Source organism: Manacus vitellinus, unplaced genomic scaffold, assembly GCF_001715985.3.
Source record: "Manacus vitellinus isolate BGI_N305 unplaced genomic scaffold, ASM171598v3 scaffold_13_pilon, whole genome shotgun sequence".
Lineage (NCBI taxonomy): Eukaryota > Metazoa > Chordata > Aves > Passeriformes > Pipridae > Manacus > Manacus vitellinus.
The window spans coordinates 18,239,933-18,253,432 of NW_021938999.1; the positions used below are offsets into that span (position 1 = coordinate 18,239,933).

General features: G+C 38.7%; 1 protein-coding gene across 6 annotated transcripts in view; it reads left to right on the forward strand.

Annotated features, from left to right (window-relative positions):
• USP6NL (USP6 N-terminal like) overlaps window positions 1-13,500 on the forward strand; it is a 116,575-nt gene that overhangs the window by 65,742 nt on the left and 37,333 nt on the right. For all 6 annotated transcript variants that reach the window (XR_003915593.1, XM_029958114.1, XM_029958115.1 and 3 more), the window contains 2 exons: window positions 7,068-7,107; window positions 11,386-11,466. Coding sequence is in view for 5 of the 6 variants with exons in the window: in XM_029958114.1 (XP_029813974.1) it covers window positions 7,068-7,107; window positions 11,386-11,466 (121 nt within the window). In the remaining variant the exon portion in view is untranslated. The remainder of the gene's footprint in view (window positions 1-7,067; window positions 7,108-11,385; window positions 11,467-13,500) is intronic.

A 13,500-nucleotide genomic window follows, 5' to 3' on the forward strand; every position in this document is an offset into this window, starting at 1 on the left:
AGTGCAAAAATGCTTCTACTCTGGACCAGATGAAGGACCCACCAAAATGGGGTTTGACACCACCCAAGGTTATTTCCTAAAAGAACCAGGTGCAGGTTCCCAAAGCTTGGAGCTTCAGCAGTGAGCAAATCCATATTGCTGGGACCTCCCATCTTAGTTAGCTGGGGTTAAACACACTCTGCACAGCACATGAATTTGAATAGAGATGGAGCTGCCAGCCTGCAAACCCTGGCTCTCCCTGGATCTGTGCTGGGAGGGACCTGCACGGGAACTCCCCTCCCAGCACCACTGGAATGCAGCAGATGTGTGTTTAAGGGGTGTTTTAGACATTATCACATGTAAATTAGAGGCAAGGCCAAGAGGCTCGTTCTTTTTCGTTTGTCTTTCAGACTCTTGAGAGTTTTGAGGTAGCTTAGATTACTTTTTATCTTTTGTTAAAAACACTTGGCACTGATTCTGGGAGGACACTCTTAACCCCAGCGGTCATTTATGCACCATTAAAGTGGCGTCAAAAATCACAAGAAATGCTGACGTGCCCAATTAAGTGGATTATAGATTTTTCTCAAAGGTTTTGTGATTCCAAGCTGGGAAGACTTTAGAGTTTGCATATAGAACAAATCTCTTCTACTAAAGACTCAGGAAAGCACATCTTTTAGCGTTTGGCTGTGAAATCACAGATATCTTTTTTTTGCTATGAATTTCCTGAACATTTTTCATATTGGCAATAAAAACTTTACAGTGAAATCATCTTCTTCCAAGCAGCAAAGTACTTCACTAAAAAGTCACCATTTTGAGATTTAATTGAATTTGATAAAACTTTTGATTTTATCTTATTTTTCTGTACTACTTGAGACTTTCTGGACAGGAGCTACATGTTCATGGCACTGTGCTCTGCATATTGGCAGCTACAGCCACAGAATCCACAAATAATAATTGCAACTAAAACCTAGTCACAAAATCACATGTGGTCCATTTTTTTTGCCAGCATTAAATTCTTTTTGCAACATATTTCCTGATAATTATATTGTGGAATATCACATTGGCTGATCCCATATGTTAATTAATTGCTTTGGCTTGCTTATGAATTTTAACAAAACTTCTGAAAGCTGTTTTTTAATCTGCTGTAGTCACCACCCCCATACTGTGCAGAGGTTGTTCAGTGAAAATTCAAAGTGGATGATTATAGTAGCAGAGCTCCAATTATTTTGAGAGACAGACACAATCAGAATTGTGAGATATGTAAGTAAATTGTGAAATGGGAAGAAGTGAGTGAGCTATAGAGTTTTAGCTGTGGAAAAAAAGTAGTTTTCTTATTTTCTCCTTAATATTTTCAGAAACCTTTTCCATGTACTGTTGGTTTTGAAAATGACACTCTTGCCTTTAATTTCCTTTGAGAAGCTGGGAGATTAAAGCAATCATTCATAATCAGGATTCCTCTGAAAATTACCTTTTTGGACTAAAGGGTCTGAATTAAGACCAAGTTGTGCTTTAGATTTGTGCTATAAAGAGTAGAATAACTTAATCATAGGCCTAAAGAAAGACAAGACATGGAAATAATGTTTTATTTCTACTTAGAATGGTTAATGAGGTTTTTTAGTTGGCTTTAGAAAAGAGTTTGCTGTGAGCCCACCTTGTGCCATACTGCAGACATAAACCCAGTCCTTACAGGGAATGATGCTGGTTCCTGTGATCTCACAATTGTCTTATTTATATTCCCTTCTATCAGGTGATTGCCAAGCATTTTTCAGCTAACTTTAGAACAAAGATCAGTGTGCATATACTTAGAACAGGCTGTATGTATACATCTATATATATTTATTTATATATATATAAAAATAAGATGTGATTGTGTTGCAAAGCACTGCTGTAAGTATCCATAGTACTGTGTATTGCCCTGACAGCTTTATGTGCCGTGGATCAGACCCTGAGGGGGAGGCAGACCTAATAGAACACCTACTTAGTGTGTTTATTGCTGTAGAATTGGTTTCCCAGTGTGAATATACTCTTTTTTTTTTGTCTAGTAAAGCTATAGACTCCTACAACTCACTTCTGACAAATTACACAGCCTAAAAACTGGTCTTACTTGGGAAGATTTACTCCTTCCCAATACACCTGGAGACTGTAAGGTTGCAATTTATTACTCAGCAATCTGAGTTTGATATTGTACAGCAAAACAACTCCATTTTTACTAAAGCTTTTTGTGTCCAGATACTTCTCAAGTGAATTCTTCCCTTCTCATACCTTACCTGTGCATGAATTTATTTCATGTCATTTTTGAGTTTTGTGCCTCACTAATGGTTTTGTGGATGTTTCACTCACAAATTTCTTAGTCATGAAAGTTTCAAAATTATACAAATGACTGTTTTTAATTTTTTTTTTTAAAGAATTCCTTCAGAATAAGTCTCCTGAATAGTAGCATGTATGTTTTCTTCATGGATTTAAACACTTAATAGTGCATCACAAATGACAAACTGAATGCCCAGCATCTCTTTCTTCATGATTAACTCAATGAGACCGTGAAGATGAGTGTCCTGCAAGAAACTTTTCCCATATTATATTTACTGTGTGAAACAATTTTGCATAGGCACTGCACCACAGCCTTTATGAGGATCCAAGTTCTTTTAATAGTCATGTTATACTGAGCTCAATGATGTAGGAATCTTGAATTTAGTTGACTGTTTAATTAAATAATGACTTGAATTTATTACAGTTATTCCTGCAAATGTTTCAGGATAAAGAGCCTCAAATTCTTCACAGTGCACTGGCTAATTCTCCCTGGGGCAAGAATACAGCAAGTAGAGAGGGTTTTTAAGCAAGTGCTGTGTTTTGAAATAGAATTTATGAGAAATGACAATAGAGCGTACCAAGAAATTTTGAACATAACAATTCTTTGGGCAGTTCAGCTTTGTAGGAAAGATTTTTAGTCTTATTGTGGTCAATTTTTGCCACTTGTTTTTTTTCTTTTTTTCCCCAATGAAAAATTGATTGCCAGGCTTTATCCAATTTGTAACTGTGAAGAATTGAATTGATCCTCTGGAATTTAGAGTTCTGGGGTGCTGGTGTATCAGGGCTGCTGATCATTGCACTAAACATCTTCCATCCTCAACTGAGGGTGCAGAGGATAGAGGAGGCTTTAGATTTCTTAAATTTAAGCCAAACTAGAAGCAGGAAAGTGCTGTGATTTGAGCCAGCAGGGAACATACTTGGGATTTAAATACACGTGTAAGAAAAGGGTAAATCTGATAAGTGACTAATATAAGAACGTCTTTCCTCGTGATTGTATTGAACAAATATATCAAAGTGATGTTTAAAGATTTAAACAGCAGCAGTGGGTAGGTGACTGTAAGCTTGTTAAGTCTTAGGCTTTTCAATTCATTTAGGCTACCACTGTTACTTGAGGAAGCTAATTACAACACAGCTTAATGGTCAAAACCATAGATCTGCATATTTAATGTTCTGAAGGGACAGGTATTTATGCATTTAAGATCATTATTTTAAGTTATCTTGAAACATTCATGAAACCCTGTGTTAGCCATCGTGGGGGATTTAAAGATGTAAAATCCATTCATCCCTTAAAATGCAACTTAAAAAATTTCATTTTCTATCAAGTCCTTGTTTTTCAAAATGAAATCTTGTTTCTTTGATCTCACAGCCATTCTCACCAGACAGTGGGAATAGTCTAGATGGGAAGATGGGAAGACAACTTTGGGCTGGTGTTGCAGATCAGCACCAGTGAGGACCATGGGTAGAGGTCCTGAGTTCAGTCAGACCTTGGAAGGAAGTAAGCCCGAGATTCCAGTGAGATGGCTTTGAATTCTCTTGCTACAATTCCCAGCGTTCACCTGATTGGAACTGGCATTTGGACTTGCAGTGTTTTGCAGCTCCCAAACCTGGTGACAAGATCTTTACCCCTTTCTCTCAGTGCTGTAACTCCAGAGCTGCTTGGCAGTGTCAGAGCCCTGAGCTGCTGTTGGGATCAGTGTGGGTGCCCAGCCTGGAGCTGGAGGCTCCTGCCTTCCTGCCAAAGGCACCGACCAGGGGAGTGATTCTTGATCCCTGGCTGATGCAACAGGTGACTTTGCCTAGTTTGGGTTTTTCTTGTGGACAGTAGAGAGTTAAGATTTCGTTTCTGGTTAGTGAAACCTTATTTCCATGAGTTCAGTTAAAAGCTTCCCTGTGACTCCTCTTTTGGATAACCAAGGACTGTGTGGTTCCAAGCTAATTACGTTAATCAGGTCTGTTCTCTCTGTATCCCCTAAATGAATATTACTTGAGCTATTAAAGGAAAACAGTCATCTTAGGGGCAGGATATTGCTATATTATGTTAATATTGTTTACTACTTCACATTATTATTTGGTGAAGTGTGCAGATGAAAATCTGGAAAAATGCAAGTTTAAATAGACTGGGGATGATGGGAGAAGATTCAATGTTAAAAGAAATAATGAAGGTATAACAATGTTCCATTGGTTAGGCTGGGGAAGGAAGGGGAAGACTTGTCATTATAAAGAAAAAATAGAAGGTGCAATAAAATAACATTGATTAATAGGCATTAATTGATTTTGTGTCTGATCCCACCTAATCATGTAAAAAAAAATCCGTAAGGTTCTTCTGCACAGAAAACACATATGCTAAGGGGAAATGTATTTATTTAAAATACCTTTAGGGGCTTGAGAGAGTTTGTGTGCCCACTGTGCCTTTCCTCAGTCCTTGCAGGATAGATTTGAATATTTAGCTGGGTGAGCACATGGGTGTAGTTGGTGCCATCTCCTTAATTGAGAGGAAGAGCTCCAGGAACTTGGTGCATTCCAGTCCTGTGAGTTACTGAGCAGCCTGGGGCAATTCCCTCAGCTGCTGCTCCTGCAGCATCAAGGGGAATAAAAACATGGGGCTGGCTTCAAGTGCTCCTATGGAATTCCAGTGGAGGTACATGGAATTAGGGCACAGCTGTGCAGCTCAAGAAATAACGAGGAATGTGGGCATAAATTTGCTGCTGGATGGATTTCGTGAGGGAGTGCAGTGTCTGCTTCCCAGGGCCTGCCAGGAGGTTCAGCCATGCCTTTGCTCTGCATATTGATGGTAACTTGAAAAATTAGCTGGTAAATCATTGCAAAATATTGTGAAAAATAAGATTTGGTTAGTCTTTCATGTGATCAGCTTCCATGCTGGATCTGCCAAGGATAAGATAGCCTGTCAAGTGGTACCAGGTAAGCAGAGGAGCTGCTGTGTCCAGTGAGTCCCCAGGGATGTGGAGCTGTCCCATCCTTGTCCTGCACACTGCTGGCAGCACTGCAGGGAGAGGAGTTATTTGTGTGCACAGCTGGGGGGATCTCAAAGACTGAGGCTGGTGGGGGGTGGGCAGGGCCTGCAACTGTCACTGAACAACTGGAAATTTTAAATGACATGGAAAGGCTTAGAAATCTTTGTTCATCAAACCAAACAGCAACGACCCCAAGCAGATTGTATTAAGTTGAATTTTTACTTCCCCTTTGTTTCTCCACCTGCCCTTCAAATAAGCTGGATTTTTAGGTCATATTTGGCATACAAAGGACCTGCTTTCAGTTGTTTGGTTTAGTTATATGAGAATGTGGACAATAATTTGTAACATTCCAACCTCAGGTAGTGCTGAATATAGGCTGTTTCTGGTGTGTTAGATGGTAATCAAGAGGTTTTTTGATTTTGATGTTGCTTGCCAAGAAAACTTTTAGATACCTGGAAAGTGCTTCTAAATGCATGGGCTGTGCTTTTTGCAGTGCTGCTCAAAAGGAACAGTGTTTTGGTTTTAAAATTAGTCCTGGGCTGTGTACTGGAAACTTTGACTTGTGTGTGTGGTCTCTGAAAAGGTGTTGATTGGAGCAAGCTTTTCCATTAGATGAAGTAATTCAAAGGTGTTTCTTTATTCAAATATAACTTCTGAATCTGAAATGACACCTTTTAAATGAGATAAATGAGATTGAATATAATTCCAGCCTTTTGCATCAGACTGTGCTTGCATTAACATCTGTGGCCTTCCCCACTGTTTCATCCTGCACAGATTTGATCCAGGTCTAAAATACTGTGGTTTAATGACCTTGCTGTGGAAGGCTGTAATGGTGTGGGTAGGAGGTTTTTTCCATAATATCAAGGCTCAGTAGGATTTTTTTTAGAGTGTTTCACATGGTTCCTGCTTGTTAGTCCTTTTAAAACACAGTTTTGATGGGTGTGTTATTTATCTGACCTCTGGAGCAGAAGAAGGGTGGTTTTGCTGCTTGCAGATGAGCTGCTGTGTTTTCAGAAGCTTTAAAGGAAGGCTCATTTGGCATCAAAGTGGTCCAGTTACTTTTGATATGAAAAACACAAATCTCTTTGAGAAAAACAGAAGTTGGAGCCCTCAGAATGAAACTGGAGTTAATAGAAAGTCTGATTAAAAAGCCTGAACATGTATCTGTTCCAAGGTTTCTTTTTAAGCTTTCCATTCCTAAACTGCCTTTTTATACTTAGGCTAAGAAGTGTTTAAGGAAAAGAGTTTAAGTTTTAGTACTAATTGGATACGTAGTAACAAATCTGTTTTTTTTTCTTCTTCCTACTTGTTACTGAGAGTGAGTTTTGTAGAGTTTTGAGAAAATGGAAGTTAACTCTCCTAAGTCAAGCAAAGTCTCAGCACCTTTCCTAGAGCACAGTAGTAAAGGAGGAAAACCTTTATTTTTATTGGTCATTCTCCTAATAATGGTATGGTCAAATAAACAGAGTAAAAATCACTTAAGTTTCAGTTCAGTACAGCACAGGGTGCTTTTACAGAAGAAAAAATGAGTCCTTGACTCTTATTAAGCTATGCAATGTTTTTCTTAAGCTATGCAACTATTTTGATTTAGAATCCTAGTTCTGTACTTAAAATATTATGAGTTTGACTTTGTTTGAAAAATAAATTCCGAGGATTTCTGTGTGAATCTTAGTTCTTTATAGTTCAGAATTCTTGTTTGCTAGTTACTATAAATTGCTGCTGTAAATGATGACTTGTAAGAACTTACACAGAAATGATTTTGTGCCAAGCATTAACCAAGACTAACATGAACTTTGTCTTTGTTTTCAGTCCAGAGGAGCTTCCTGTCCACGATGCAGTGATAGAAAAGGTAAGTCCACTACCTTCCAGGTTTTTTTACCAGGAAATAAAAGTTTACAGATTTTACAGCTTTTTAAAATATAAATCTTGGAGAAACGAGTTGATGAAGCCTTTTATTGATTTGCATTCCCAAGGCAGCACGTTCCAAGTGCTGTAAGAACTGTCGTCCTTGAGGCCACATTAATTTGCCCACAGATCCCTTGGGGCCCCCTCATTGTTACATTTACAGCTGGTGCAGGTGGGAGTCCAAAATTCCTCCTGCTGCTGCAGGATTCTGCAAGAGCAGAGCAGTTTGACAGCTGATGGGTTGGGAACGTGGAAAGCAGTAAAAATAATGGGGAACTGAATTGCTGCTTGTCTGGGCCTGGTTACTGTTGGTATTCCCCCTTGGTCAGTCAGGCCTGGTGTTACCTCCAAGATCCTTCTTGTTGGTCCATATTAATAATCTGTATAATCAGAAAACTCAAGATAAACTATTTAAAGCTGTATTTTTAAGTTACCCCTCTTGACTGCACAAATCAGTGGAGTACATGGAAAAGGGATGGGATGACTTGTTCCAAGGCAGCTCAGCTCCTTGAGTATTAAGAGCAGCAAAATAAATTAATTATTGTAAGCTTCAATTATATCCTGAAACTAGTAAGAGATGCTCTCTGTAGAAGAGTGGAACTTGTGAGTCCCTTTTGTTTTGTGTTGGTTCCTGTGTCCCTGCATACACAGCCTGGAATAGTTGTGTTTTCCTGCCATGTTTCATTACATTTAATAACACGGTGAGGGGATGTATAATTTCATTTCCATCAGAAGGGCACAGCAGGGGGCTGAGTCTCTGAGCATAAATATTAGGCAGCTTGCAGTTGCTGTGGTGGGTGTGTTTTGAAGCTCTGATTCACTGTGGCTTTGTAGTTAGCCTTAAATTATTGAGGGAAAATTAGTCTTGGGTCTCTGTCCCATATTGTGTCTGTGCCGGCTCAGACAATGTGTCAGCACAGAAACTGTATTTATTGAGCTGCTGTTAAATTGCAAATCTGGAGTCTTTTTATAACCATCCAGTGATGCTTCTGTGTTAAACTCCTGGTTACACTCCTGATGGTATCCTGACCTCTGCTGGTCTGAGGTTTATCTGCCTCCTGTCAGCAGGATTTTCAGGATACCATTCATGGGATAATTAATGTGTCATGTTAATGCAGGCTAAGACTAAAAGCTTACTGTACAATGCCTTTTGAAGTCACTTGGCAGAACTATTTATGCTTTCTTTTTGCCTTGCTTGTGAATTTTAAAAAATATTCCTAAACCATGTTTTCATTTCATTTGCAACTTAGGTAAAGGGTTGATATCCTGGTGAATTTTGAATCTTTGTTCACACACACACACACACACACACACACAAAAAAAAGCTTAAGCTGGGTTTTCTGTGTGTATATTTGTTAATTTTTGGTCATAATACCTTTAGTAATTATTACTGTGAGTGTAGAGTAGTTTTGATGCTTCATTACCTTGCTGCACATTTGGTGACTTAAATGCATCAAATCATTGTCCTACACTATGAACTACTTAACCTTGAGATGAATCATCCAGCACATCTGAGATAAAACCAGGGGAGGAAAGATTTTCTGGGGGAGGAAAGGAGAGAGAACTGACCTCAGGAAATCTGGAGTCTGTGTCTCGCTCTGGGTTTGAAGTGTTTTGAAAATGAATGTTTTGTAAGTAATTTGCAGTTTGTTAGGCTTTATCTTTTGTTTATTTGATTGTAAATTCTGTGGTGAACAGTTCAGCAAGTTCTGGTGTTGTCTGAGGCTTCTGCTCTCCAGGCAGGTGCAGTGCTGCACACAAGATGGATGCTTGCCAACTTAACTCCATGGTTTTTTTGCTTTCACTGGTGCATCATTTACTGACATCAAAATAAGAAACCCTCTCTGCTTCAATTAGGGATTCTGTTATTCCCAGTAGCAAAAATGCTTCCAAGTGTAAAATGTACTCAAAAGACAGATAAATGGATTTTTTTTTTCTTCTTTTTTGGTGACAACTACATGGAGCTTGCCTGAAAGAGCAGCAGCAGCTCTGAACACTGAGCTGCCTCAGATCTGTCCACGTTTTCAGTGTTGTACCTGTTAGACATGAAAGGGAACATAATCCAGACTGGGGAAGAAAGAGCTAAAAATTTTCAACAACTGAACACAGAAATAATTGCTATTTTGACTACAATAGCATCACTTGAGAATGGGGATAAATTGACACAGAGACATGAAAGCCTGAACAAACATACAATTGAAGTGAGCTCCTGGCTCAAAAGACCAAAAATCTTGAAAGCAGATCAAACATACAAACAAAAAGACTGTGGGAGCAAATAGGGTTTTATTTTTTCTTACCAATTATCTGAACAACCTGTTGAGGGCAGAGACCTTTCCTGACTTCCTGTTATTCCTGCAGTCCAAACTCTGCCTGGAGGACATCTGCTCTTAGAGATGGTAAAAATGCCCATTGCTTAAAGGGCTTGCAAACTGAAGGAGAATCAGCAACAGTGTTGTGAAACTCCTGACATGTGGGAAGCAGTGGGTGTTCTACCCTTCCCCTCTAACCTAACTCTTAAGAAATGGCTTTTACAATTCTTTTCCCTGCAATTTTCTTATATCTGTGTCAGGCTTACATCAGTTGAATTCAAACAAAAACAAGTTGTTTTGGGTTTTTAAGTTATTTCCAGGCTGAAGTGTGGTTGGGATGGACCTAAATGGTCATCAAGTGCTACTCCTGCTCATGCAAGGCTTTGGACTCCTGAATTAAAGAAGTTCTTTGCCCATTTTGTTGCATTAATATCCCAGAAAGAATGCAGAAATTCTGATGGATAAAAGCTAGTAGTAAAATTAGTATTCTGTTGAGGTAGTAAGTAATAATTTATATATCCTCCCAAGATTTCAGGCTTTATAAATACTTAATGAAAGTATTAATAAATTTTCAATATCCTGCAGAGCTTTAAAATTAAACTTTTACATTGTTACCAGATTGAATCACTAACCATATGAATATCCTTCCTGTCTTTATTAAGCCCTTTACAAGAAAACTAAATATTTGTTTATATTCACCTTTGGAGAGAAAGCAATAGCCACACACAGACATTTTTCTGCTTTAACTTTTCCAGTGTGGATCCTCAGCTCCAGAGCACTATGAAAGAGTTGGAATAGTGTCATTAAAAAAAATGTAAACCCACATAGTTAATAGTTAACTTTGTAACATAATCAGAGACACTTGTGAAATGTGAAACTGGGCTGTAAAAATGATACTAAAAATCTTATTGTTGGAACCAACAAAATACAGATTTTTGTCTGTGTAGAGCCAAAGTGCCTTGAAATTCCATGAACAAAGGTAGCTAATTCCAAGGGCTTGTTTGGTTCCCAAATTCTAGAAGTTGATGGCAACTGTACCAATATTTTCATGGACAGAGTGGCAATCTCTAAGGTAGTAGGGTTGTCCCATGCTTTTAAAGCTGTATATAATAAAACTGAAGTGTGGAATTCACATATTTATGATTGTTACACATTATACTACTTAATATAATGATTTATTTTGAGAAGATGGGGCTTGCTTTGTTTTGAATTCTCGTTCTATCACCCTGTAACTGAAATATTCTTGCCAGTACTACAATTCAAACAAACAGATCTTCAGAAGAAATCCCTGATGTTAAAATACAGGAAAATTTAGGTAAAAATGTACCAAACCAAGGAAGAGAATTATGGCAAGGCTTTGCAGCTCTTAATGTCCAGAATTAGAGCGTATTCCCCCTTCTGCTCCTGCACTGTTGCTCTTGTGTGCATTTGTTTTTGTTCCTCTATTTTGTTCCCTTTTAAAGTTGTGCTTTTTAAGAAGGGGTGGTTTGTGTGGTCACTGGCAAACAGAAGCTGGTTATGTTTAGGGCAGGTCTGGGTAAAGAAGATCATTTCAGAGGCAACTGATTTTTAAATGGCTTCAGCAGAAATTATTTGCCTGAAAACCTACTGAGTATAAAAACAAATGGAAGGCTTTTTTACCTGTCAAAAATGTGTAGAGAAGAAACTTTATAAATTTGTACTTAACTTCTTCTTACAAAATACAGTTCTTCCATAGTGCTGAAAATAAGGGTTTCTGCTTATTTTCAGTTGGTTGTTTTTAGTGAACTGATGTTACTCTTTGCTGTTCTTAGATGACTGGATAAAAAGTTGATGATGCTCTGTTAAACTTTTTCTGAAGGTTTTTAGAAAAACATTAATAATTTAAAATGTATTCATTTTGAAAATACTGAACATTTCTAATTCCTTTTCAGCAAAAGCACCTTGAAATTGAAAGAACAACAAAATGGCTCAAGATGCTGAAAAGCTGGGAAAAATACAAGAATAGTGAAAAGGTAAAGTTCTGCATGGCTTTGTCACTGGCTGTCACTTCTGAATGGTTGTGTACCCTGAAATTAGATTGCCTGTGTTTGATACCTGAAAAACCCAAACCCCACAGTGAAAGAAAAAGGCTTTTTATTCTTCCAAAAAGCAAAATACATAATAGCCCAATGGTAATAATAATGACCCAACAAAAGTGGTGGTCAAATGCAAGGAATTGTGTTCCCTTTGTTCATGTCTGCAAAACAGTCTGTGGAGAGAGTGGGTTGTGTCAGGTGGGCCATTAAACACCAAATACTTTTACTTGCTTTAAAAGCTGGGCAGGGACTTTCATGTGCACAGTTTATTTGCTGCAGTTGTAGTCATGATCATGTTAAAATTACAGAAAATTTTCAGCTGGGAAAAACTTGCTGGAGAGGCTGCATTCCCAACACTGTGTTCTGGGGAGGTTTTCATAGCTGGTCTTGTGGCTGTTTGGTGGCTAATGCACAGAATATGGAGTTCCCAAGTTCAGATTTCCTCTGCTTCTCAGTAGGGCTTAAAATTTGCATTTTCTGCTGGGGACTCTGTGTGTATATTCTGATGCTGCTGATCCAGCTGTGGACTTGAGGACACCAGTTACCCACCCCAGGTTCCTGCAGATGACTGGCCTGCAGTGTTGCTTTACTCCCTTACTGGCCTTCAGCAAATTATCTGTGCAAAGTTGAAAGCTTTAAAGGGAGAGATTGAGCCCAGAATCCTTGTTAGCCTGCTGGGCAGGGAGCTGAGATACTACGAGTTAAGCACAGGGAGAAATTCTCTTGGCATGTCCCCTCATCCTGTCTGCTCACTGCCTGTGTTTTGGATACCAGTAGCTGTGTTTGCACTTTGCTTTTGTTAAAAACCACAGCCAGTGGTTGATGTTTTTCAGGGTATAGCTAAGAAGCCATTTTAAAAGTCCATTTTATCAAAATATGACGTCAATCCATGAAAAATAATTATTTGTTGCTGAAGTTTTTCTTACGGTCCTGCTTTCTGTCCTGTCATCTTTTCGGGAAGGAGAAGCTACAGGTCATAACACCTGTGACTTTGTTTCTTTACTGTGGCAATAAGGTGATTTGAAGATCAAATATGTATCCAAATCCAAAGGGATGATAAAAAAAATGAAATCTGTGTAACAGCTGCTTTGTTTGCAAAGAGAATGTTAAATATGACCTTTCAGGTAACACAGTGACAACTCCAGCAGTGGTTGTGCTCTTCAGCCATGGGTGGTGTGGGTCCATGATACACTGACTTAGGTGAATAATCCTCTCCTCACCAGGCATGCAGAAGGTGCAGCAGACCAGCTGAGCAGAAAGAACTTCAGTTCATGTAACAAATTCTAGGCTGAACTATAAATAGTGGCAGGAATAATTCAATATGTTCATAAAGGGATGAACTTTGCTTGAGGCTAGGAAAAATTCTCACTCATTGTTGAACTCTAGTGGAGCACATGAGATTTGAAAAACAAGGGTGTTTTCCTTATTCTTTCTCACATCTTGTGTGGTAAGTGAACCAGAACATACAGAACAAAGAATCAAAGCCAGACATTATTTGTCACTGCTCTTTATGAAAAGCCTGGCCACATTCTTAGGGTTGTCCAAAACTCACAATTAAAGACAGTTTTTATCTGGAGGTGTGTTGGAAGAGTGCACCAGTTTTCCTCACTCACGTTCTTGCAGCACAGAAGCAACAGTCACAAGAACAGTTCCTGGCTCTTCTGTCTTCACTTGACTGGATAAAGTGGTTAATGTTAGAGGAACAAACTGCTCAAGAAAATGAACAGCCTGTGTGTTAGACTCACTTCACCTGACACTGCCATGGTTTCTGTGCAGTCAGGCTGCTCCTGAAATCAGTGTTCTTTAGAAATAGCACTGAAGGGAACATTGCAGGAGCAACAACAGTAATAATGTAGGATTATAGAATGTAATTGTAGTGATGACTTGGTTTTGGAAAATGGCATATTTGAGAGGTGCTTGTGACCTTAAAAAGAGAACAAGGGAGACTTAAAGATGGTCCCAGGGATACAG